Source organism: Drosophila yakuba, chromosome 3L (genome assembly GCF_016746365.2).
Source record: "Drosophila yakuba strain Tai18E2 chromosome 3L, Prin_Dyak_Tai18E2_2.1, whole genome shotgun sequence".
In the NCBI taxonomy this organism is placed as follows: domain Eukaryota; kingdom Metazoa; phylum Arthropoda; class Insecta; order Diptera; family Drosophilidae; genus Drosophila; species Drosophila yakuba.
Window position 1 is genome coordinate 1537962 of NC_052529.2, and position 23262 is coordinate 1561223.

At 47.3% G+C, this 23262-nt stretch overlaps 6 protein-coding genes across 9 annotated transcripts; 4 read left to right on the forward strand and 2 right to left on the reverse strand.

Annotated features, from left to right (window-relative positions):
- The first annotated feature begins 52 nt into the window (after positions 1-52).
- On the forward strand, positions 53-7881 carry LOC6532385 (DENN domain-containing protein 5B). Of its 2 annotated transcripts, XM_015193831.2 has the most exons (15): positions 53-184; positions 477-930; positions 986-1095; positions 1693-2105; positions 2178-2467; positions 2530-3610; positions 3745-3951; positions 4644-4821; positions 4883-5222; positions 5289-5418; positions 5482-5732; positions 5809-5954; positions 6073-6191; positions 6258-6640; positions 6698-7881. In XM_015193831.2, exons 2-15 carry the CDS (start codon positions 651-653, stop codon positions 7117-7119), a joined length of 4350 nt encoding a protein of 1449 aa, XP_015049317.1. In that variant the 5' UTR covers positions 53-184; positions 477-650; the 3' UTR covers positions 7120-7881. The 2 variants fall into 2 exon arrangements, with proteins under 2 accessions (XP_015049317.1, XP_015049316.1); XM_015193830.3 differs by lacking the exons at positions 4644-4821; positions 4883-5222; positions 5289-5418; ... (3 more) ...; positions 6258-6640; positions 6698-7881 and adding an exon at positions 4424-4640.
- Positions 7769-8835, reverse strand: LOC6532386 (ectin). 2 transcript variants are annotated; one of them, XM_015193833.2, is made up of 5 exons: positions 8714-8832; positions 8526-8657; positions 8202-8437; positions 7916-8142; positions 7769-7836 (listed from the first exon to the last, which is right to left on the reverse strand). In XM_015193833.2, exons 1-5 carry the CDS (start codon positions 8750-8752, stop codon positions 7829-7831), a joined length of 642 nt encoding a protein of 213 aa, XP_015049319.1. In that variant the 5' UTR covers positions 8753-8832; the 3' UTR covers positions 7769-7828. The 2 variants fall into 2 exon arrangements, with proteins under 2 accessions (XP_015049319.1, XP_015049318.1); XM_015193832.3 differs by lacking the exon at positions 7769-7836 and having other exon boundaries at positions 8015-8138; positions 8714-8835.
- Positions 8836-9169: 334 nt separating this feature from the next.
- Positions 9170-16468, forward strand: LOC6532387 (choline-phosphate cytidylyltransferase A). 2 transcript variants are annotated; one of them, XM_015193834.3, is made up of 4 exons: positions 9170-9374; positions 13897-14471; positions 14738-15061; positions 15123-16468. In XM_015193834.3, exons 2-4 carry the CDS (start codon positions 13977-13979, stop codon positions 15864-15866), a joined length of 1563 nt encoding a protein of 520 aa, XP_015049320.1. In that variant the 5' UTR covers positions 9170-9374; positions 13897-13976; the 3' UTR covers positions 15867-16468. The 2 variants fall into 2 exon arrangements, with proteins under 2 accessions (XP_015049320.1, XP_015049321.1); XM_015193835.2 differs by lacking the exons at positions 9170-9374; positions 13897-14471 and adding an exon at positions 14590-14673.
- Positions 16469-16932: 464 nt separating this feature from the next.
- LOC6532388 (choline-phosphate cytidylyltransferase A) lies at positions 16933-18517 on the forward strand. Its single transcript, XM_002093103.4, has 3 exons — positions 16933-17210; positions 17286-17609; positions 17672-18517. Exons 1-3 carry the CDS (start codon positions 17097-17099, stop codon positions 18374-18376), a joined length of 1143 nt encoding a protein of 380 aa, XP_002093139.1. The 5' UTR covers positions 16933-17096; the 3' UTR covers positions 18377-18517.
- A 42-nt stretch (positions 18518-18559) lies between these two features.
- LOC6532389 (RING finger protein 10) lies at positions 18560-21740 on the reverse strand. The gene is made up of 4 exons (XM_002093104.3): positions 20987-21740; positions 19463-20908; positions 19248-19402; positions 18560-19188 (listed from the first exon to the last, which is right to left on the reverse strand). The coding sequence occupies exons 1-4, from the start codon at positions 21078-21080 to the stop codon at positions 18754-18756; spliced, it is 2130 nt and encodes a 709-aa protein (XP_002093140.1). The 5' UTR covers positions 21081-21740; the 3' UTR covers positions 18560-18753.
- Positions 21741-21951: 211 nt separating this feature from the next.
- Positions 21952-23119, forward strand: LOC6532390 (peroxisome biogenesis factor 10). The gene is made up of 2 exons (XM_002093105.3): positions 21952-22342; positions 22395-23119. The coding sequence occupies exons 1-2, from the start codon at positions 22070-22072 to the stop codon at positions 23019-23021; spliced, it is 900 nt and encodes a 299-aa protein (XP_002093141.1). The 5' UTR covers positions 21952-22069; the 3' UTR covers positions 23022-23119.
- Positions 23120-23262: the final 143 nt, after the last annotated feature.

The following is a 23262-nucleotide window of genomic DNA, read 5'->3' on the forward strand; positions in this document are numbered from 1 at the left end:
TGTTGGTATTTTAAAAGAAGACCCTTATGTTTTTAGGAGAGTAATTATAACAGTCACTTTTCTTTGACTTTCTCCGACTTACACCGCCTGGTCACACTGAAGACCAAAGTAGTTTGTTTTTGCCAAAAAACTCAGGTCTGGTCTACTCCGCGATATTTGTTTGCCCAGCTGGTCTTTGTTGTTGGTAGGTCTAAGCCAAGACGCAGCCAGTGTTAACCCAGTTTTTGAGCTAGTAATTGAAGTAGCTCCCACGGTCCGCCAGCGGGTTAAATTTAATCGTGAAGAAGGGAAAGAGGGTGAATGAAGAAAGTGTTTTGTTGTTGGTGGTGGACGTGGGCAACGACATTGGCATAGAAAATTTTGCATACACTCTCCTTCGCACACGTACACTTTCGTCGAAAGTGTAAAAATAAAACAAACAAGTAAAAATAGCACCTGGTTTGTTGTTGTGCCTAAAGTCGTACGTATTTTTGCAGACGGAAATTGATTGGTTGTGTAAATTGGAAAGTGCACGAAATCGCGAGCGCATAACGGTACATGTATACACACACAAGCAGCACACGCACACACATGGAGACAGTGCTTTTTGTTTGATGTCCCATTTGGCGGATTAAAGACAAAGAGAGAGAGAAACGGAGGAGGAGGACGCGATGACCACACGGGAGAATGTGGTTGCCAGTCGCCTGTCCAAGCTGATGCTCAGCAGTGGGAGTGGAAGTGGAAATGGCAGCGGAAATGGCCCCAACATTCAGGTGGCTCCATCCTCCACCCTGGTGCAATCTCCCACCTCGCCCGGAGAGCAGTCCCAATCCCAGTCCGAGTTGAACCAACTGAAGCGGGATGCCGATCCGCAATTCTCGCGTTTCGCCGACTACTTTGTGATATGTGGACTGGACCTGGACACAGGTCTCGAGCCGGATCGTTTTGCGGGTAAGTGACAATTGCACGCCGAGATTGGGATTTACTTTACATTTGCGTCTCCTAGGGGACAACCTACATTGCTCGCCGCTGGATCGCGCCTACAAGAGCAAGCCCTTGGCTCACTATCCCGAGAACGTGCCCTGGAACCCCTTCGATGCCCACGGCATTTGCATGGTAAACCCAAAGACAGTTTGCAGTCACTCCCCAGCTATCTTGGGGTGGGTCGGTTAAAGTCGATTAGATAATGTACGATAGGCTAAAATATTTAAATGGGACTCTCCATGCTTTTTCAAAGACCCAGCCGTTTGATAATTAGGTCAAAGAATGATGGATTACCATCTGTCAATGGAATCAGGTCATTGTACAAAAAAAGAATCCTAAATATGAATTTTTCATTATTGCTCGTTTTTACACAAGTTGTCATGGTTTTTAAGAGGAATCATATCTAATTAAATATTAATGGTACAACTAAAGCATAGAAAAATATATGAATTGCAAAGTGACCGAGCCACCCTAATCCATATTCATGTCTAATTGAGCTCAATTGGCTGCCCTTTCGGTGGAAATTCATGCTTGGCTAGCCAGTTCATTGATACACTCGTTGCGAGTTGTGAGCGAAGCACTTATAATTGATGCCACGAATACGACAGCGTCACCCCTCTTCCGATAAACCTTATCTCGGGCATCTGGGCATGTGTTCGAATGAATGGATTTTATTTATGTCCGCCACTTGAGATCGAGAACTCACCCCGCTCCATTTGTCTTCCACAGCTCTCACTACCGCAGGGCCTGCGCTTCCGCACCCAGAAACATAGCATCGAACCCCGCTTCCACTCGTTTGCCACGACACGAGAGGATGGAAAGCGGTGCTATGGGTTCAGCCTGGTGTTCTATGAGGAAATCCGTAACCGAAACATTTGCGGGGCCATTCACACGTTGCAGAGCATGTTCATCACGGAGCTCTCCAATGGGCAGCAGACGCATTCCCTTAGTCGGGTGAAACAGGATGGCCCGGTCAGCCGATCACTGCCTAGGCATTTTAAGGTGGCCGGACAGGCGCCGCAGTCTGCACAAAGTTACTACGACATCAACAAGGACAAGTTGTACGTGGCCAAGAGCATTACACTGATATGTCAGGCTCCGTACGCCTTTGCCGCTCAGATGTTTCTAAAGAATCTGTACAGGTGAGTGATATATAAAAGCATTCAATAAGAGGAAAATCCCTGAACTAAATTTGGTTCCCTCTAATGCCATAGATGTCTTCCTCGGCAGCCTGGTGCGGGCATAAGCTTGGAGTCCTACGTTTACAATATACTCTACGAGGTTATGCTGCCGCAACCGGGCAAGTCCATCCGGGTTTACCTGCCGCCCACAGAGCCGCATCTGCCACCCATTGCTATGATTCTTCAGCGTCCGCTTCTGGCTACCGAGCTGCCCCTTCTCGACTTTCCGCTTAGGCTGCTTTTCAAGTACCTGGGTGTGGAGTGTGTCATACAGCTGCTGACGTGCGTGCTTTTAGAGAATCAGGTGCTGCTCCGGTCCACAGGTCAGAATTTGCATTATTATAAATTCAAAATATATGCTTTAACCTTTTAATTTGCCTTGCAGACTATCAAAGACTTATGATCGTGGGTGAGTGCATTACCTCGTTGCTGTTCCCGTTCGTATGGCCGCACGTGTACGCTCCCATTTTGCCGGCGGCCCTGCACCACTTTCTGGATGCCCCAGTGCCCTTTGTAATGGGATTACATGCTGAGTGTGAAGCGGCTCACAAGATCGGTAGCGAGGCAACGCTCTGCTTCGTGGACATTGACAAGAAGCACATTCAGCTGCCCGAGGAGCTTCCAGTCTTTCCTCACAAGGTGGATTTTATGGCCGAGATTGGTTCGGTGCTGGACAAGTTCGAGATCGAGCGAGACCGTGACCAGGAGCCTAGTTTCCGAAACGGCTATGTGGGTAGAGGAGCTGGAGGAGGAGTTTCCGGATCTGGAAGTAGCGGTACTGGTGGTGTTGATGCCATGATCTCCAGCTGCACCCTGCCCACCGGATTACAGGCAGCACGGCGAACCAAGGAGCGCTTTCAGCAGATGCAGGAGACCGTCTATACTCTGTCAGGATCGCCAGGCGGTGGCGTCGTTGATTACCAGCCGCTCATAGCGCATCCATCGCGAATCGATCATGTGCCACGGATCGCTGACTTTCTGCGTAGGAAGGGAGGTATTAGGGGAGCTGGCTCTCCGGTGGGTAGTCCCACCGTCTCGCTCTCTTCCTCGCCGGTTGGCATCTACCACGACGTAGACGCAGTGGACGCCACCATGCCAGTCAGTACTCGTCCCGCAGAGAAACAAAAGCTAAGCCCTGTGGATCAGTACTACCAGGACCTGCGCATCAACAACTCGGTGCGGGAGATCTTCCTCAACCGATTCGTGCACATGTTCCATGCCTACGAGTACTTTGTTATTTACCCAAATCAAGCTCGGGACGAGTGGATCTCAAACCGTGAGACTCTGCAGAACTTCGACAAATCCTCGTTTCTGTCCGACCAGCCGGAGCATCACCGCGCGTTTCTTTCGCGCTTCCTTGAATCTCAGATGTTTGCCACCCTCATAGACAATAAGATCCTGGCTATGTGGGAGTCGCAGCCCGATGAACAGCTCCAGCTCTTCGACCATCGCGTGAAATTGCTGAGGTAAGTCGGTAAAGTGCAAAGTTGTAAACAAATCCTATTTTATTTGTAATATACTATAACCTACACTATAACCTCTTGCAGAGTATCATGTGCAGTATACTAACGCTTTTTCTTGTTATATTAAAACATTTCAGGCGACGACACGGGGAGAACATGATTGCCGCCACCAGCTACGAGCCGTGCGTGCTCAGCCAGGACTCGCAGCAGGGCTTCGAGAAGCGGCTCAACTGCATCGACATCGAAGTGACGCCTCCCAGCGAAATTCTATCCAACCGAGCGGCCTACTTCCGCAGCTTTCCGCTGCTCGAGAAGGGCGTGCTCAACCAGGAGTGCGCCTCGAGGTAGTTGCCCTAGTCGCCTAGTTTCCATAGTTCCCCTGTTGTATAGTTAGTCGTAGAGCACGTCCTGCTTTAAGACCAACCACCGGTCCCCATTCCTAACCCCCGCACTCATCCTATAACCAGAATCCCCTATCGGGGATAAGTGTACCTTGGCCCCAGAAAGGCTGACAAACGTTTGATATTATCTAAATGTTAGTTATAGATACCATAGACTCCTAGTTGTACGTAGATGTATTTCATGTACCTTTGTTAGCTCAAATTGAATCAAATCGAATCAAAAAGCGCGTTTTACACTGGATACTCTATTCCGTTGGTATCATATTTTTATTTCTATTCGTATTCGTATTGTTTCTCTTAGTGCATACCACTTAACAATAAATTCTGCATTCTCCAATCGTTAACTGAGACTCTTCTTTTCGTTTGTTTTGTTTCGTTCTCCCGCCGTAAATTGCACCGCATGCACCGCCCACAGCTCACCGCCTGCTCCTCCTCCACCCGGTCACCCATCCACCCCATCCTCTAGTCCCCTTCGAAATTCCCACTAATGCGCTGTCTCTTTATTCTCGTTCGAAATTCAAACTAAACTCAAACCGATCTTCAAACTCATTCGCGCTAACATCCATCAAACAACCAACCTCAACCAAATACCGTATCCGAATCCGCCTCCGATTCCGCATCCGAATCCCCAACAGAGGCAACAGCCTGCGACGGGTGAAGAACGGCAACAAGTGGCGGGCCCGGGAGATCTCGCTGGACCAGAAGCCCGGCTCGAATGCCATCAACCGACTCTCGGCGAACCTGACCACGGCGGACGTGAGTCCGGCTCTAATAGCCCAGGCCAACTGGACGTTTGTGGAGCGACTGCTGAAGGTGTGTTCTGAATAATCAAGAATAGATAAATAGAAATATCATAATGTTTGGCTTATTGCAGGATATTAAGTCCAAGACCAAGCGGATGCTCTTGGAGAAAATGGGTAATGAGGCAGTGGCGCTGGGCCTCAAAGGCGACGGCATTGAGGAGAACACCCTGATAGCCAGCATGTGCGATTTGCTGGAGAAGATCTGGTCGCACGGCCTGCAAAACAAGCAGGGAAAATCCGCCCTGTGGGCCCATCTGCAGGCCTATCTCGAGATGCAAGAGGCCCGAGGTGCTGGCGACAGTTCAGGAGCGGAGCAGACTCCACCCGTATCCAGCAGTCCGGGCAGCAAGATGACCATAGCCACAGCATCGCCTGCTCTGGCCTGGAACGCAATGCGCAAGCGCATGGACTGTAAGTGGCGTTATAGTTGCATCCAATTTCTTGTATAGCATTACAATGACTAATCTGTATTGCCAGATCTCTCCACATTCCAAACGGACTTCGACAGTCCGCCCAGCCCGAATCGCAGTCGCTCGCGAGATCGGAACAAATTCGTGGGCCTAGAGCAGCTGTGCCCACTTCCCGAGTCCCTGGAGTTCGATGTGAAGTAAGTAGCGAATCCTGAAATCTGCTTCCCTAAGTCACGAACTTCAAATGCTTGCCTCTGTAGAAATGTACTGGCCATGGCGGATATCAAGACGCATATTGGCTATACCCGCGCTTGGGTTCGTCTGTCTCTAGAGAAGAAGCTGTTGTCCAGGCATTTCCGTACCCTGCTCTCCGATGAAGCTCTGCTGCGATCTCTATACAAGCGATCGGCGTTCTTGCGCTGCGAGGAGGAGAAGGAGCAGTTTCTCTACCATCTGCTCACTTTGAACACGGTGGACTACTTCAGCTTTACCAACATTTACCCCACGACGAGTAGGTCACGCTAGCAGTCCAATATATTGCCTGTGCTCACACTCCTTTTGGTTTCGCCACCCTTTCCCGCCCACAGAGCTGCCCTACCGCGTCGTGATCTTCCCCTCCCGCAAGTACGGCTCCTACCACACCTCCAGCAACGTCTGGATCATGGTCTCGGGCACCATGAACGAGACACAACGGGTGCCCGTGCCGAAAGGCTCCTTGGAGTTCATCTTCCATGTAAGTCCGTGTGTTGTGCATCATAAATTTCAGATGGACGTGAAGGGTGTTTCAACTTCCTGCTGCACCCTGGACCCCACCCAAAAACACTTCCTAGTCAATTCCCTTTCATTTGCAGTACAAGAACCTTGGCCTACTGACAACCATGCGCATTGGACACGACAACTCGGGACCCAGCCACAAGTGGCTGGTTGAGCAGGTGGTGATGCGAAATGAGGTCACCGGCCACACCTACAAGTGAGCTAACAGCCATTCGGTCAAACCTAAGTCCTGAGTAACACAATATTTATTTTCCCCGAAAAGATTCCCCTGTGGACGCTGGCTGGGCCGTGGTGTGGATGACGATTCCACGGAGCGCCTGCTGGTAGGCCAACGCGTTTCGACAAATGCGAAGAATGCCGAGCTCGTTCCTGGATCCGATACTCGCACACCTCCTCGGACTCGTAGCCCAAGTGTGCAGCGCCAGGAGACACTGGCACCCTCGGAGATTCAACACCAGCTGGGCAACTGCGTCAACGTGCTGGTCAAATGGCATTACAAACCCAGCCGGGATCGGGATGTGGGCACACTGACCAACCTGCTGTGCGGAGACGATGGACTGGTCAAGTGCCTGGAGCAGGTCTTCCTCTGCGGCTTCCGGTCGGCGCGTTTCTTTGGACGAAATCTGTACATCTGGGACTATTTCAGTAAGGCGTTAAATTTCCCAAATTTTCCTGCCTAAACATTACTTTTTACCTTTACAGCCAAAATCAAGGAGCTGTTTGAACAAAATCTGCAGATGGAGCTGGAGGACTCATCCTCCAGCTTGGACTCCTCGTTTAGCAATGGAAGCGGAGGAGGAGGAAACAGCCTGCAACGCCGAGAAATCTCCAGCATCTGGCGTCTGTACGTACAGCTTATGGACGAGATCAACGGAACAGCCCTTGGCAAGGACGGCAAGTTCCAGCTGCTGATCTGCCTGAGTCTGCGGGAGCACCTGCTGACGCGGCTGATAAAGCCTATGGCTCTGACCAAAGTAACGCACGAGATGTACGAGGAGGAGAGCTTCCTTCGGCGTCGCAACCTACTCACCTTTCTCATTCAAATCCTGGAGCCTCTGGACGACTGCCACATCGTGCTGGAAAATTCAATCACACAGGGCATTCGCATCGCGTCCCAATGCTGAGGACCGGATGCGTCGCTCGCACTGCAATACTCATGCCACATCTCACCCACGGACATTTGCAACCAGTGACCTAGAGAATACTCACATACATATGCTCTTGAGGAATCTCGGAACTCTCGAATTCGTTGTTAGCTTTTAATACGAAGCGGAGGAACTCGTTCCCCTTATTACACCTATTTCTAATCCTAATTATAATCCCAAGCCTAGCCACTAACCACTTGCCATTCGACCCGACAGCTTGCCAAGAAACCAAGTCAAACGCTGAACGTTTTAGGGGGATGGATGGATGGATGCCAGTCCCGGGAACACTGAAGCCAAAGTTGAACAAAATTCCTTGTCATCGACGCAATCGAATTTTAAAGACATTTACTGTGCAATTAAGAAGTTTACTATAACAAATTCTAAAATGTTGTTCAAAAATCTACATATATTTGAAACGTATGCGTGTGTGTAGCTTAGTAGATAAGATCCCAATCCAAAACCGAATCCAGTCAATTCTCCTGAGTTCCATTTTCAACGATAGCTCTTAATTTAGTTGATTTACCAAAGAATCTTTGTTTTTTATTACGACCAACTTATGGCGTATATTTTGTATATTAGTATATTTTGGTACTTGAGGAGTGAGTGAAATGAGATTAACCCAAAGGTGTTTATGTTATAATCAAGCTTTATTTTTACACTTTAGCCAAACACGTTTGCAGACACTACCTTAAGACCCTGAAAGTCAATAAATACGCAAATGACATTTATGATTACATCAAATATGGCATGAAAATCTAAAAAATTTTGGACGTACCGCACAGATATACATTTAATAAGGTCGTAACACAGCAGAGCCAGTTAGCAACAATATTTGAAACACCATTGCGAACTGATAATGTGGGAGCTGTCGACTCAAGCCAATCACCGATACCCTCTTGTGAATCCCAAAATACTGTTGGCCGCTTTGGAACGTTAGATTCCATCTCTCGCAAGATGTTGCCAGGAGGAGCATATCTCACCACTAGATACCGCGTTTCCTGTCTGCGGAAGATCGTCTTGCACTCGCCACTGAGGGTGGGGTCATTGTAAAGGCTACTCACATTCTGCTTAGCCCAACGCCAAGTCGGGTGGAGGCGTTCCATATCATGGCCGTAAATTTGTAATACCTTTTGTTGTCAGCGAAGCCTCGATAGTGAAACCAATCTCGAACACAATCTCTGGGGTTGGCATCCCGGAAAACGCACACGATTTGAATGTGCTTGGACTTAACTGGGCCCGTTGCGTATAAGTTTGACATGTAGTCCTCGTTGTACTCACCGTCACTTTTGATTATTTGCTAGATGATATATACTGTTATTAAACTATTTTAACACTATACACTGATTTTAAAAAATCCAGATATACATATATGCATAATGACTTGCCTCTGCGTAATCTGAGCATTGCTTACAGAGATCCTCGTCCAGAACCAGCGGTTGATTTCCATACTTAGCCCTCCTTCGATTGTGAGCCTCCAGGATAAAAGAACGAAGCCCTATGCCGAATGTCTGGTTGCACTGAAGGTAAAAAAAAAGGTCCTCAGAGTGAACCAAAAATTTTTGGATCGTACTACCTCGATGGCGATTAAAAACAAAATAATTTTTAAGCTCATTGCGTGTAAATGCGTGTATTTTGTAGCAAGAGTTTCTAAAATATGACAAATTTCACATAGTATTATTAAATACGCAAGTTTTATTGAAACGTCACTAATAGGATTTAAAAGTATTCTGAAAATAGTACATGAATGAACATGTTACATATGTATGTGGCACATATAATAGGTTTATGCTTCTAAAACCAGTGTTAATTTGGGTATTATTTTTAAAATTATATAATGAATACTCATCTTATTTATTACCTTTTAAAAAATATTTAAATATAATTGCAGTTTTATTTTTTTGAACTATACGATAACTTTTTGTTATTTATTCATTCCCCGACCCAAACAGAGAATGTATTCGATAACTTATCGGAAACCCTAGGCGTCATCGGTGGTATCGAAACGGATACCACCTCTAAGAACTTTTGTTCCCTTGCGTTATTCGAAATTGTGTTTGTGCACGACGAACAACAAACGAATTGTTAACAGGCCGAGTGGAGTGACTTGTGGTCCGCGTTTCGTGTGTGTGTCATTCCAGCCGAAAACCAAGATTTGCTTCGACAAGCAGAAAAAAGAAGGGAGCAGCTCCAATCGATAATCGAAAGAACCGTTCCGAGTTGGAAGAAAGTGGAAAGTAAGTGGAGAGTGGAAACTATTTTGGTTCGGTGCGACTTTTCAATGCGGGTCACTGGGAACTGCAGACACATTCACGCTGTCGCGGGGATGACGTGAGCAGTTCGAGAGAGGGAGTGAGCGAAAGCTTGTGCTCTTTCTGTTCTGTTCTTCAGGGGCCAAATGTGCGTTTTGGATTCTTGCTCCTCAAGGCTTGTTTACATAATCATCGTCTCCTGCACTGCTCTGCTCTGCTCTGTTTATTCCCCGCGACGAACAGCTGCTGCGCTGCCGCCGCTTATCGATTTTTTCCTCCTCGCTTTTTGCAGCCGGCAAGACGACGCCATTAATTGGCCGTCGCCACGTCATGCTTGTCGTATGATTTTTCATGTCGGAACTTGCAGCAGGTGAACCCCTGCTACCCTCCCGCTCGCCGACAACATCTCGCTCAATGACGCGTCATTTTGGGGCCGCACTTTGCCCTGCGATCGTACGATTTCCCCAGCGGCAACGTCATTCCAATGGGGCAAGTGTTAGTCACGCTACGTGCTCCACTTTCCCAAGCGCCTTTTTACCGTTGCGTTGCGTGGCCGCTCTTTTCCAGCCGAACACAACAGAGCGGGGGACAGAGAGAGAGAGAGAGTGCACGCGCGTGTTTGGAGAGATCACACGCACTATCAGAGTCAGCTGTTTCGGCTGCTCAATGAAATTCGTATTCGGTGCGTAGGCGCATGCGAAAGAGACGGACATATGTCTGTATGTACGTATATAGTCGGCATTGTGCAATTCTTCTAGACAATCTTATCGCCCGCCTTGGAACCCTAAAGCGTTCTAAAACGCTAAGTAGGGTGCCCCAGAAAGACGTGTCTGTGGGTAAACTTCAGTTCCTACTCCCAATCTTGGGTGACCGATAGTTCCCAGAGCATTTTCGCACGTAGCATCCGAAAATCAGAGTTGACGTCAAGTGGGTTTTTTTCGGCGTATTCCATTAAGTCCATTAATGATAAGCCCACGCCCCAAGGTTATCACTGCAAATTGCTTGTGTGTACTATTGAGTACACCCCACGATCAGTCTATTATTGTCCACCGATCGCAGCTTATCAATGGCGAAAGCACTCGTAAGCACGGAGATTTGAATAATATTCAGTGGGTTTGGGTTCACACCCAGAACTGTACTTTCAACCTTTCGCTGTTGGCCAAAAGCGAACATACAGCCAAAAGGCAAACTCCAAAATCATCTCTTACTTTGCCGTGAGATTCGCCAAAGTTCTTTGGCCTGCTAGAAGCTGTTAGCCCCAAGACTACACAGTGTATAGTCCAAAGAGTGAAAAACAATTGTATTAAAAAATATGATTAATCATCGCTCGCTCCCCGGATGATCTAATTTAATTTGTCGTGTAGAGTGATCTGAACACATCCGGTTTTCGTAGTGACATGAAAAGTGTAACTAAATCATTGATTCAACAATTAAGGTTAATTTCAAAAGGAAGAGTTTACATTTTTTGTTCCCTGTTTAAATTTTCTAAACATTTTCACGTTTGATTGCTCTTGAGATAATAATAGTGGTTCCAAGCATTTATTGGACTTATTGGGAAATATACAGAACTACTATAACTATACAGAACTTTATAGCCAGCTTCTTCAGAAAAAAACAATAATATAGATCTAAGTATAAGCTTGAAATATACTGGATTGAAACTATAAAATCACGCTATTTCATTATGATTTTGCTAGAGCTTCCACACATTTCCTGACCTCTATCTAAAGAAACTACGTACAATATGTAGTCCGTAGAAATGTATTATAGTGAAACGAGCCCGTGCTGATAGCGAACTTGGGCTGCCCTCCGTTTGCCAGGCTGGCAAAGATCGGGCGGTGTGATTATCGGGCTTGCAGCGTGTTTGCTAAGTGCTAACCATAATTAAAGGTGAATTTACCAGTCTTATCGCTGGTAACAGTGAAACATGGCCCGTTTCCGCCAAGCGCATTTATCGTGTTTCCAGATACTCGCGATTCGCGATTCGAGTGCAACGGAAGCGCCCGTCAGCCGCAGAAATATTGTTCTTCTGCGAGATAAGTGAACAGCAGGTAGGCGATCTTATCTATCACCTGCTTTTACGGCCCGGCAATTTGGGAATCGATTTTACGGGTTCCACACTTGTCCACTTCAAATGGAAATCTCCCCAGGCTTTGTTTACGTTTAGATTCGCTTCAATGGAGGCGGCTCTTCGTCACCACAGTTTAAAAGCCAAAGTCATTACAGTGGGCACTCGCCAGCGAGATTAGATACTTTTCGGCTTTTCTCTGCTGTTCCTTACGATACTTGTTTGCAAAAATCATCGTGATAAGAATTGATTTATTATCTCGCATTGTTAAATCACTTATGTATGTTTTTAATCTTAACCGATTTGACAGTTGTGATTTAACAAAAGAACTATGAGTGTTGTCAGGCTGGGAATAGTGAATCGTGAATCACTGCTATGTATTCCAAGTTAATGGAACTCCTAGAAATTTTAAGATTAAGCAATCTACTGAAAAACATAATAACATAACTTTCATCACTATTCATATGTAATCTGCGTATATTGAGTAATTTGTGCGATAAAACCCAAACGAATGGCGAGAACTGCAAAGTTGCGTATAGCGAGCAGTGACTGTAGATCGTACGACTTTGACTTATGACTGAAGATTGCTGAAGCTACCCGAATTTCGACTTGGCAACAGAATTAGCATGTCCACGACTGAGATACAATGAATTGTGTTCAATCCCAAAGAACGCTTACATCAGATCCGAAATTATTCAGAGACTATCTCTTCTCGGTGTTTATTGCTTGAACTTGAACTGCAAGCAGGTTCCAAGTGACTCACATCTCAGGCAAACCTCAAACACCTGTGTAATACTCTCCCCACAACAAGCACTCTGCACCCCCTTGGAGTGCCAAGCGGATTGCCAGGGGTTCCTACGGATAAGGTATAGAGATCTCTGACGTATTTCCAATGCCAAGAAATATGCCGACGCAAGCCACATAGATATGTAAATAGACATGTGTGCCACGATGAATAAACATGAGGAATCGTCTACCTAAAATTATTGTTAGCCACGCACGAGACAGCTGACCGCACAGTGGGCATTATTACACTATTATCATGAGTTACATATAAGAAATGGGGAATTTGTATTACTTCTATGCCACATAACTCAGCATCTATTGTCTTTATGTGCGTAATATTGTTATTTAACAGAGTTATCAGTATTTAAATGTCTCAACATACGCAATGCCACATATATGCATATATGACGATCTTGTTGAATTATTTCGCACACAGCATCGATATTTTTTTTGGCACAAAAACTGATTTAGAACGACCTTCAGGAAATTCGTCATTGAAAGTTCCCGCTACCCTGAAATATGACTTAACCAACCTCAAGTGGAACTTTCTGCGAACTGCTTTCGTGAGGTGTGCCATGGAGCACGATGGGACCAGGATGGGCCCCCTGCTCTGGGGGATTGGGTCATCGTGTCCGCCTCACGTGTGCCAACAGCACTTGTTTACGTAAAGTGCAGCGCCACTCGGAACTAGTTCTGCGCCCAGTGGACTGCCCACCCTGATGCTCTGCCTCCCATCGCTGCAGTTGCTCATCATCCCGCTCCGTTCCGTCCGCTCCCTTCTGCTCCGAGAGTACTACGTGTCTATTATTACCGACACCCAACGAGCCGTGTTGTTGTTTACCCATCGATGTGTTTGCGGCTGTTTCAGTTGCGCTTTATTTCTGCTGAATTTCTGTGTGGCGATGCGCGTGGCGAATGGAATCGGCCATTTGGCAATTAAAACTGTAATCGATTTGGCCGTGGCTCAACTTCGAAGAAAAGGGGCGTGGCAGAGGGCGTGGGGTCAGGTGTCACGTGTCGTCAGCGCAAAATAAACCGAACTATTGCAAGCCGAATCATAAATAATTGGGTTATTAAAGCGGGATATCTGATTACATAAAAGATATAAAAATGGTTTCATGCAAAAGTAATTTTCCAGTGCAAATTTATTGGGCTGCTCGATTGGGTAATATATTTTTGCTCATGCACTAATGCATTAAATTGTATTTCAAAAATAACTTTGTTTATGTCGAATTGTTTACGGCTTTATTGGATTTTATTTATAAATTGCTTGGTAAACAAGTGCATGCAATATATGTACGTAAATATGTGCAGATTAAACTAACAAGAATACAACTTGTGTTTATTGGTTCCGCAAAGTAAAAATAATATTCCTTTGGTCAACATAAAAGTTTGAGTAGTTGAAAAATTGAGAAAGGGGAACTCCCAAAAATAAATCCAGCGAATGAAGAAATATGATAAATGATGCTTGCGACTATAAGCAAATCGCAAAGCTAATCCAATGCGGTTTCAAAGAAAAACTTTCCAATTTCATAACACAGACTGTGATATAAACAAAAGGTTACAAACCAAATATGGGGAAGAAATTAATGAGCTTTAAGTGCATTTATAGAGTATTTATAGTAACCAATTTGTTTTTCTAATCTCTTCCAGCTGAAAGTCAATTGAATCTCTGTTCCTCCGTCACCGCGTTGCGAAGCCGTTAAAACTGCCGCCCCCAAACATTCGCTGCGATGGCCACCTCATCGATACTCGCCAAAAGCACAATTAACAGCACATCGCCACCGGCCACGCCCAGCAGCAGCGCCTCCCCCGGCTCCACACTGACCACCCGGAAGCGGACCTACGAGACAGCCATTGCCATGCCCTCGTCCACCGCCTCCTGCAGCGCCACAAAGGCATCGGAAGTTCAGGATCAGCGCACAAACAGTCCCGGAAAGTCCACCAGCAGGGCCGGCCAGCTGGAGAGCGTCCTAGTGGTCGGCGAGGGAGCCAGTGAGCCCAACACCTCGGCCACCACTCTGCGGGACAGCACACGCACCATCTCACAAAGCGACGCCGATGATGCAGGCGAAGCGGCAGCCGCCGAGGACCTGCTGCCACCCCAGTCGGATTACCTCAACGGCGTCAAGCGGAAGTACGTGCCACAGCAGCAGGCGTCGTCGAATCCCCGGGTGGTGCCCGCATCCACCTCGCAGCAATTCTTCAGCGGCGCCTCCGATTTCGCGGTAAGGATCTTTTTTTAAGATAGGTCAGGATACTAACCGTGCAATAAGTTAACTCTATAAATAAAACATTCATTCCTTGAGTTTCCTATCATAAGTGTAGATAGTAACGCAATCCGCTTGACAGATGTCGAATTCATTTGAAAGCACAAAATTGACGTTTAAGTTTTTGTGAGCAATGTGTGATAAGATTGAGGAAGCATGTGTAGGCTAAGGACCTTCAAGTCCAGCTGAATAACCCAACTAATCGCGAACTTCTCTTTTTGCAGACCATTTGCAAGCCGGCGCCCTACTCCCACGACGAGGAGGCCATGCTGGAGCGCGATAGGTGTGACTACACACAGAGGATCACCTACCAGATGGCCCGCTCCGGACAGACGACCCGCAGGGTGCGGGTCTACGCCGATGGCATCTACGATCTGTTCCACCAGGGCCACGCCCGCCAACTAATGCAGGCCAAGAACATCTTTCCCAACGTGTACTTAATTGTGGGCGTGTGCAACGATGAGCTCACCCACCGCATGAAGGGACGCACCGTGATGAACGGCTTCGAGCGCTACGAGGGAGTGCGTCACTGCCGCTATGTGGATGAGGTAGGTTCGGCCCGTCTCTGATTAGATCTATCACTCTATAGCACCATTCTCTGTTCCACAGATAGTCCAGAATGCACCATGGACTCTGTCCGATGAATTCATCGCCGACAACAAGATCGACTTTGTGGCCCACGACGACATTCCGTATGTAACCGATGGCATGGACGACATCTATGCTCCTCTAAAGGCGCGCGGCATGTTCGTGGCCACGGAGCGCACTGAGGGCGTGTCCACCTCGGACATTGTGGCCCGGATCGTCAAGGATTATGATCTGTATGTGCGTCGTAATCTGGCCAGAGGCTATTCGGCCAAGGAACTTAATGTATCGTTCCTGTCCGAGAAGAAGTTCCGGCTGCAGAACAAGATGGACGAGCTGAAGTCGCGCGGTAAGCGCGAGCTGAGCAAAGTGAAGGTGGACATTATTACCAAGTGGGAGGAGAAGTCGCGCGAGTTCATCGACACATTCCTGCTGCTGTTCGGACGTGAAAATCTGAACCACTTGTGGAACGAGTCGAAGGGGAAGCTGCTGCAGGCACTCAGTCCGCCAGGCAGCCCGTCGGGATCTGTGAACGGCGATGATACGGAGGGCGGTGAGGACTACAGCGAAACAATTGACGAGTACTTGGAGATGGCCGAGAAGTTGAGCGCCGGCAGCGGCAGCAGTGGATCGCTAAACGGCAAACAGAGACCAAAGCAGAAGCGCTCCTCGCTGGCCCGCCGTAGCTACCAGAGTCTGCAGAGTCGGTCACCGGAGTTGGAAGCGAATGGGGACGAGGATGCGGAATACGAGCGTCGCAGCGATTGATTCTAGTGCGGGCCAGCCCGATCTTTTCTTCTTCTCTTAATGTCTTTGATGCTATTGTAAATTGACTTGTTTGCAACTAGTTCGACGGCACACTATAGATGCCCCAGGATGGCCATGCAGGCTCCACGAACACACTTATATTTACTCTAGCCCTAAGTGGTACTGTAATCCCAATGTTTTAGTTGGCACTCGTTCTCCTCCTTCCTCAACTCCACCTGCCCATCTCCATATCTGAGAACCGAGGGAATCCAGTAGCTAATTCAGCTGTGTGTGGGACAAGCAAACCAACGCAGAAAAGACTCATTTTTGTATTAGGCACTCGGCGGACTGTGCACGAAAGCAATCGGCAGTAGCGGCAGATTCAGGTGCCGAAAATATCTAGAAATATTTATATTAAATTATTTCGCATAACATTAAACTAAGTTAACAACACCGCAACAAGAACACCAACCAATATAGAGAAATCCAAACAAACAAAATACATTCGGAAAATGCAAAAAACAAGTAATTAGTAACAGTTGGCAATAGCGGAACTATTGCAAATGCTTTGTTAAATATTTTTTGAAAAATAAACATTGAATCGAAAGGAAATAGAAGTAAAACGTGTGAATTGTGAATCATATTGCTATTTTATACGCTTATCCAGCTATTGCGCATCCGATTCTGCAGCTATCTGTGGAATATTCTTGCGCTCGCCACCGATGATGAAACCGTTTGCCTTGATTGGACACCCATTCCCCGGCAATTAGCTGCCCATTCACCGGCTGGAAGCGGTTCACTGATTTGTTTAATGGCGCTGCGGTTTATATATAGATGCGCGCCCATCGCCTGATCGAATCGGCGGACCCGTGCCAAGTCAGGCGACCCGTTGCTTCCTATTTGCGGCCTTTGCGCCTCAATTTGTGGCAATTGAAGATGAGCGATGAATCCGAGCCAGTGGCTTGGGCTTGAGACTGCGACTAGAGCCGTCTCCAAGTCGTGTGCCTCGCCAGCCTCTGGACTCAATTGTATTGATTCGCCACCAGTTGCCGCCAATTTATTCTGATCGCCGCTAGTGCGCAGTTGGGGACATCTCTCACTCACAGTCTCGGACTCGACTCAATCCTCGACAGAGTAGACCTAGAGGGTTATGCCGGTTCCGTCTCAATTTATATAATCAGTTCTCCGAATGAAAGCCCCTAGAGCGGACCACTTGTGCTGTACTTAGTTGTGTATATATTTTTATAAGCAATGGACCAAATGCCGGAACAGGACGATGCATCCCCAGTGTCGACGGCTCCTGCCACGCCCACATCTCCGTTCGAGTTTAAGATGCTACCGCTCTTTATGGACTTTGAAGATTTTGTAAGCCTCCTTAAATAGCTCCTCAATGCGGGGTCCAAAGAAATATACTAATCCCTCTGCCCCAAACGCTTGCAGAGCATTTGCCAGCCTGCTCCTTTCTCGTATGACGACAAGGCCATGCTGGAGCTCGAGAGGTGTGACTACACGCAGAGGATCACCTATCAGATGGCCAGAGCTGGGAAGACGACACGCAGGGTGCGGGTTTATGCCGATGGCATCTACGATCTGTTCCACCAGGGTCATGCCCGCCAACTGATGCAGGCCAAGAACGTGTTTCCCAACGTGTATCTCATCGTGGGCGTGTGCAATGATGAACTGACCCTTAGGATGAAGGGACGCACGGTCATGAATGGATTCGAGCGCTACGAGGCAGTGCGCCATTGCCGCTATGTGGATGAGGTAGGTGTTCTTTTGGACCAATCAAATTTTCCTATACACTCCTAGTTATTCGTTATAACAAGATCGTGCCGAATGCTCCTTGGACGCTAAATGACGAGTTCCTCGACGAGCACAAGATCGATTTTGTGGCCCACGATGACATACCGTATGGAGCTGGCGGAGTGAACGACATATATGCACCACTAAAAGCAAGGGGAATGTTCGTGGCCACGGAGAGAACAGAGGGCGTGTCCACCTCGGACATTGTGGCCCGAATCGTGAAGGACTATGATGTATATGTGCGCAGGAATCTGGCCAGAGGCTACTCAGCCAAGGAGCTCAACGTGTCCTTTCTCTCCGAGAAGAAATTCCGTCTTCAAAACAAGATGGACGAGCTGAAGTCGCGTGGTAAGCGGGAACTTACCAAAGTAAAGGTGGACATCATAACCAAGTGGGAGGAGAAGTCACGCGAGTTTATTGATGCCTTCCTGCTGCTGTTTGGCAAGGAGCGACTCAACACCTTTTGGAACGAGTCCAAGGGCCGAATCATTCAGGCCCTCAGCCCGCCAGGCAGTCCCAATGGCTCCATAAACGGCGACGATCCCGATGCATCAGACGGCGCAAACTCTGAGGATGAGTACATGGAGCTGCCACCAGAACACGGAACGGATAGTGTGGGTTCCATTAATCGAAAGCAAAAGCGCTCTGGTCAAGTGAAACCCTCTCCAAGCCCCAATGACACCAACGAAGAGCATGAGGATGTCGTTCACGAACATCGCAGCGACTAAAGAATAATTTGGCTATCCATAAGGATAGGCTATCTGCCTATCATATAAAATGTAAATTAATTTGTTTTTAGTTGAAACAGCCTTTTTACCTATCCACAAAATAAGTGCGCTTCAAATACATTCAGATCAATTGCTGTTTAATTATGAACATTCCTTTTACTAAGAAATTAAAAAGGCGTTCAATTTGATATTTTACTCGCTGCCTTTATTGGTTATCTTATGTGTATTGTGAATATAAGTTGGGTTAAATTATAGATTAGCTGAATGATTTGGCAAATCTTCTTCAATGAAAGAATCGCGGTTATTTAAAATAACGTTGAAATATTCGCATAAAAACAAAAATACAATAAATCTTGTAACTTTATACGCGATCCTCTTCATGGAGCTCTGTTCATGCCCGTGGCGAACAGGGGAACCATCTTCTTTCCCTTGGCTTTCTTTTGCTTCTTGGATTCCGCTGGAGTTGCTCCGTTGGTTTTTGCTGCTCCTACCTTTTGCTTTTTCTGGTCCAAAGCTCCAACTAGAAGTTCGCCCAGTCCCCAGTGACCCACAGATCGCTGCTCAAAATCCTCATCAATTGCTCTAGGGACCATAACAGCCCGTGGCGGCGGTGGAGCTGAGCGACCCCAGGCGCCCACCTGAATATCCAATGCCGAGGCCCCACCTCCAGGAGAATTACTTCCGATAGTGGGCCATAACTCCTGCTGGGGACTGCCCAGAGTGACGCTGGAGTAGCGTGAACTACGTTCCTGGTTGCTGATGGTCATGGGCACAGAGCCACTGGGAGTGGGCAAAGCCTCCTCGAAGCCGCACTTTAGATAAAATAGCTCATATTAATAATTGAAACTAATGGTGGGCATTGCTAACTCACAGTGGGAAACTCATGGGAGGAGCTTAGGTCGAGATTGGCTGCACTGGCAATAAGTTTGCCCATCTGGCGATCATTAATCTCGTTGATGTGCTGCTCACGCTTGCGCTCCTCACGATCCCGACGCTGCCGCTCCTTCTTGCGATGAAGAATGTCCTCTGCGGAAAGGATACATTTTAGTTTAATGCTGGAAACGTACATGTAACTAGTGAACTTACCTTTAAAGAGCTTGAGTATTCCGCCAGAGACAATTGGTGGCTGCAGTTCGACTTCCACAACCGAAAACTGACAAGTCAACGGCAAGTGTCCAAGACAAGTGAACTTGCGACGATGCTCCTCATCCATGGAGTGCTGTTCCATCTGCACGATTTGTGCTTCGATGAGTAGCGGACCCAAATCCAAGGTGCCATAGCAGGCCTGAAGCATCTTCACGTTTAAGGGATGTAAGTAAATGTTCTGTCCGTCGTTTGACTGGTAGAAATAATAGTATTTATTATGGTTGCTCGAGGAGCAGCTAAGGCTGCTGGATGCCTCTCCTGATGAGATAGAGGCATCGTCTAACTTCTCAATATCAATCTTGGTCTCGGTTTCTAGGCAAAGAACAGGTGCTGCTTCTCCTTCCTCCTCTTTGGGATCAGGTTTTTCGAGTCCCAACTTTTCGCCACGCTCCTGAAGCATCACAAGAGCTTGCTGAATAAACACATCCTCGGGACAGGAGATATCCGATTCAGCTAGAAGTTCGCTACGCTCCCTCTCGATGATGGCGGCCACATCCAAGCGTTTGGCTATTAGAAACTTGGAGTAGCGTTTAGCCTCTTCCCCAGCGGACACAAATGGGAAACGTTCAATTGTTTCGCCCAGTCCTGCAACATGTTTTTCAATGTACATGGAGCCCTTAGAGCGCCGCATTAGCTGGAAGGTAATCCTCTCCCCCACTTGCAAATCCCTTAGCTGCTCGATGGTGCAGCTCTTCAGATCTCCCGCGTGTATGGCGTCATAGCAAATTGGGCACTTGCGCCAGGTCTTGTCGCTCAGCGAGAGGTAGTGCAGCAAGCATGGCCAACAGTAGGCGTGTCCGCATCTGGTGAGCTTGGCAGCCACAGGCGGGTATAGGCAGATGGGGCACTGCAACTCCTCAGTGGTCTGTATGTTGATCTGCTCGATGTAGCTCCAATCGATGAGTGCATCCGGCGAGCCATAAACCTGAGCCTTTGCTCCCGATCTGATGACGAATTGAAAGTTGGCCTGCAGGAACTGCTCCTTATTGTAGCGCTGCTTCCGGCCACCCAAGCCATGGTGCTGCTGGGCCTGATGGTGATGTCCTCGCTCCAGTTCCCTGGGCACGCAGTGGAAGTTGAGCAGATGGTTCAGATTCTGCTTCTTGCTGCCCTGTGCATACACAGAGTTTAGTTCATGGTCAAAGTCACCGCTACGTGAGTAGCCGGTGGCGGAGTAGGCTAGTCGGGAGCTGCCTGGAGTCCCGTCCTGGCCACGGGGTGCAGGGAAATCGTATGCCCCTCCACACCCGCGTGCCTTCGGCCGTTTGTCCACATTGGGACGTAGCTTCGCTGGCTGCTGCGGCTGTTGTTGCTGATCGTTGCGCGGTGTGGGAATCTGATTCCTTCGACGGTTGTGCCGCTGCTTGTTGCTGTTGGTATATAATTCTGTGGCGGAGAAGGGTACAAGTATATTAAAGAGATTAATTTCGGAATCAAAAAAGACAAGGAGAATGGAGCACCCACCACTGGACTTCCTTTGCGATTCACCAGACGAGGACTTGCCATGATGAGAGGATTGAGGCTGCTTCTTGCTGCTGCTGCTGTTGTTGCTGTCCATCGTTGTGGTTAATTAAGGTGCACTTGTGTTGGTGAGTAGTATTAGTATAGGTGCTGGATAGCTGCCAGTCGGCGGCTAATTGCGTCTTGCCTTGGTCTCCACACGGAGTGCGCTGAGCAAAGTATTCTCGTTGCGGATTCATGTTTACTGAGCCATGATTATCCAACTGGTACGACTAGAAATAGTACTTGCGTAATATTTCCAAAAAATCCAATGCGGCTTTTGCGAGGAAGTGCAGTTAAAATCGAGGCGAAAGTACTTTTGAAGTACTTGGACTTGCGGCTCGTTTCTTCTTCACTTTTCTAGCACTTGTTTTGTTGTTGTGTTAGTCTGTGGGCCGCAGTATTGGTAGTATTAGTATTTGCAATCGTATTGGTGCCTGAAAAGGTGTGACGTCTGCGCTAGCTGCTCTTTGCGGGTCTAAAAGTGAACCTTTCCGACAATTTCCACTTGCCAATTGCACACACACTGCCGACACACGGTCTCTGCTATCGTGGGGTTTCGATTTAACGCCTCGAAATCAACGAATTTTGATGGGAAAACCAAATATCCTTTGGTCAGGGAGAAAAAGCATCCGCGATGCCCTATAGAAAATGGCTGACTGTAAGTATTGGAAAGTGCCTCGCTGAGAGCTAGTGGTGTGCTTTGGTACGGTCTTGATTCGTCAGTGACAACTATCGCAAGAAAATTACGTATTAGGTTAAAGTATCACAACCAATTTTGATTATAAAATCTATGACTCATTGGACATGGGATTGGAAATAATATACTTATTTCATTTAATTAGTTTTATACTTATTATAATACGTTTAAGAATTGCCAAAGCTTTACTCTTTAAAATCCTGTGTTGCAAAGTGCATTACCGGTTTTCGTTTAAAATGTCATCTCAATTGGGCAAAAAAGAACAGCTGATTTTGTTATCTGGGCCGCACTTTGATCGGCCTTTGAATTAGATATGTTAAAGTCAACATTGCAGTAACCCCATCAACATGGACTTTCGGAACGCCCGTGCCCGACAGCCGGAGATCGTGAGATCCGTGCAGAAGGACGCACGGTACACCAACGAGCTGGCCGAAGACCTGTCCGATGTTTTGCGCCTCACCGGTCCACGGAACTGGATAAAGTACAACCAGATGTGCAGGCTGCTGGCGGAACTCAGTTACCACGGATTCGCTTCCGCTAATAACCTCCAGACACTTGGCGAGGAGTACACGGGAATAATACAGGTGGACGGCAACTACAAGCAGATTCCCAGCAGATTCGTGAGTATAGAAACCTCGAAAAGAAAACATTTTAAAACCACGCATATTCTAGTTGCAACTGGTTGCCATAGTCCTGGAGTTTGGTGGCGACTCCCTGTTCCAACGACTGATGCAAAAACTGGACACATATGTGGCCAACAACGAAGAGATTCGACCCGAGGTCAAGCCGCAGTTAAAGAAAATTATTCAGAGGCTTGGGCAATCTCCCAGCTACGTAAAAGCCCTGCACAAGTCCCTTTTCTATTTGGATGCCAGCAAGTATCAGCTGTCCAAGCGCACCACAGGCATCAACTACGTACTAATCCGCCACTGGCTGCAACCGGAATTCTCGCTGTACGGCTACAAGATCCTGGGCGTAATCACCTTCCTGCAGGTCAGCGTTTCCCTAGCCATTAGTGGCTGGGACGCCTGGCGAGAGCACAAGCGCCAGCAGCTGGAATCGATAAAGCAGGCAGGAAAGAAGTTCCTGCAACGAGGTTCGAGTGTCAAAGACGTAGATCCTAACACTCCACAGTGCATCCTTTGCCTGGAGCCACGTTCCAACAGCAGTTTGACTCCATGCGGACACATCTTCTGCTGGAGCTGCCTGCTCGAGTGGCTGGAGGAGCGGGATGAGTGCCCGTTGTGCCGGGAGTCGCTGAAGAAGTCACAGGTGATATTACTGCAGAACTATGCCTAAGATTGGATTAAGATTACACCTTTTATATTCATGTTAGGAAGTATTTTGTAGTCTATGTACAAATATATTAAAAGTCTTGAAAGGGGATTCTTTAGTTATACAAGTTTTATATATTTATTCAAATATCTTCATTACATTTAATGCTTAGGTAAAATTGTGGTTTTCTTTTTGTAAGGTCAAACAAATGTATAAGTAATCAACTTAAACTAAGTGGAAATATTATTAAAATGACTAAAGAAAG

Bases quoted from the DNA above. Each gene is read 5' to 3' on its own strand.
- LOC6532390 (XM_002093105.3), top strand. From the start codon at position 22,070: ATGGACTTTCGGAACGCCCGTGCCCGACAGCCGGAGATCGTGAGATCC. The intron at 22,343-22,394 runs GTGAGTATAGAA...CGCATATTCTAG, and splicing joins AGCAGATTCCCAGCAGATTC to TTGCAACTGGTTGCCATAGT.
- LOC6532388 (XM_002093103.4), top strand. From the start codon at position 17,097: ATGGACCAAATGCCGGAACAGGACGATGCATCCCCAGTGTCGACGGCT. The intron at 17,211-17,285 runs GTAAGCCTCCTT...AAACGCTTGCAG, and splicing joins TTATGGACTTTGAAGATTTT to AGCATTTGCCAGCCTGCTCC. The intron at 17,610-17,671 runs GTAGGTGTTCTT...CGTTATAACAAG, and splicing joins ATTGCCGCTATGTGGATGAG to ATCGTGCCGAATGCTCCTTG.
- LOC6532389 (XM_002093104.3), bottom strand. From the start codon at position 21,080: ATGGACAGCAACAACAGCAGCAGCAGCAAGAAGCAGCCTCAATCCTCT. The intron at 20,909-20,986 runs GTGGGTGCTCCA...TCTCCGCCACAG, and splicing joins ATCGCAAAGGAAGTCCAGTG to AATTATATACCAACAGCAAC. The intron at 19,189-19,247 runs GTGAGTTAGCAA...TTTTATCTAAAG, and splicing joins CCTCCCATGAGTTTCCCACT to TGCGGCTTCGAGGAGGCTTT.
- LOC6532386 (XM_015193833.2), bottom strand. From the start codon at position 8,752: ATGAGCTTAAAAATTATTTTGTTTTTAATCGCCATCGAG. The intron at 8,658-8,713 runs GTAGTACGATCC...TTTTACCTTCAG, and splicing joins TGTTTTTAATCGCCATCGAG to TGCAACCAGACATTCGGCAT. The intron at 8,438-8,525 runs GCAAGTCATTAT...TATATCATCTAG, and splicing joins AATGCTCAGATTACGCAGAG to CAAATAATCAAAAGTGACGG.
- LOC6532385 (XM_015193831.2), top strand. From the start codon at position 651: ATGACCACACGGGAGAATGTGGTTGCCAGTCGCCTGTCCAAGCTGATG. The intron at 3,952-4,643 runs GTAGTTGCCCTA...AATCCCCAACAG, and splicing joins AACCAGGAGTGCGCCTCGAG to AGGCAACAGCCTGCGACGGG. The intron at 5,733-5,808 runs GTAGGTCACGCT...TCCCGCCCACAG, and splicing joins CAACATTTACCCCACGACGA to AGCTGCCCTACCGCGTCGTG.
- LOC6532387 (XM_015193834.3), top strand. From the start codon at position 13,977: ATGGCCACCTCATCGATACTCGCCAAAAGCACAATTAACAGCACATCG. The intron at 14,472-14,737 runs GTAAGGATCTTT...CTCTTTTTGCAG, and splicing joins GCGGCGCCTCCGATTTCGCG to ACCATTTGCAAGCCGGCGCC. The intron at 15,062-15,122 runs GTAGGTTCGGCC...TCTGTTCCACAG, and splicing joins ACTGCCGCTATGTGGATGAG to ATAGTCCAGAATGCACCATG.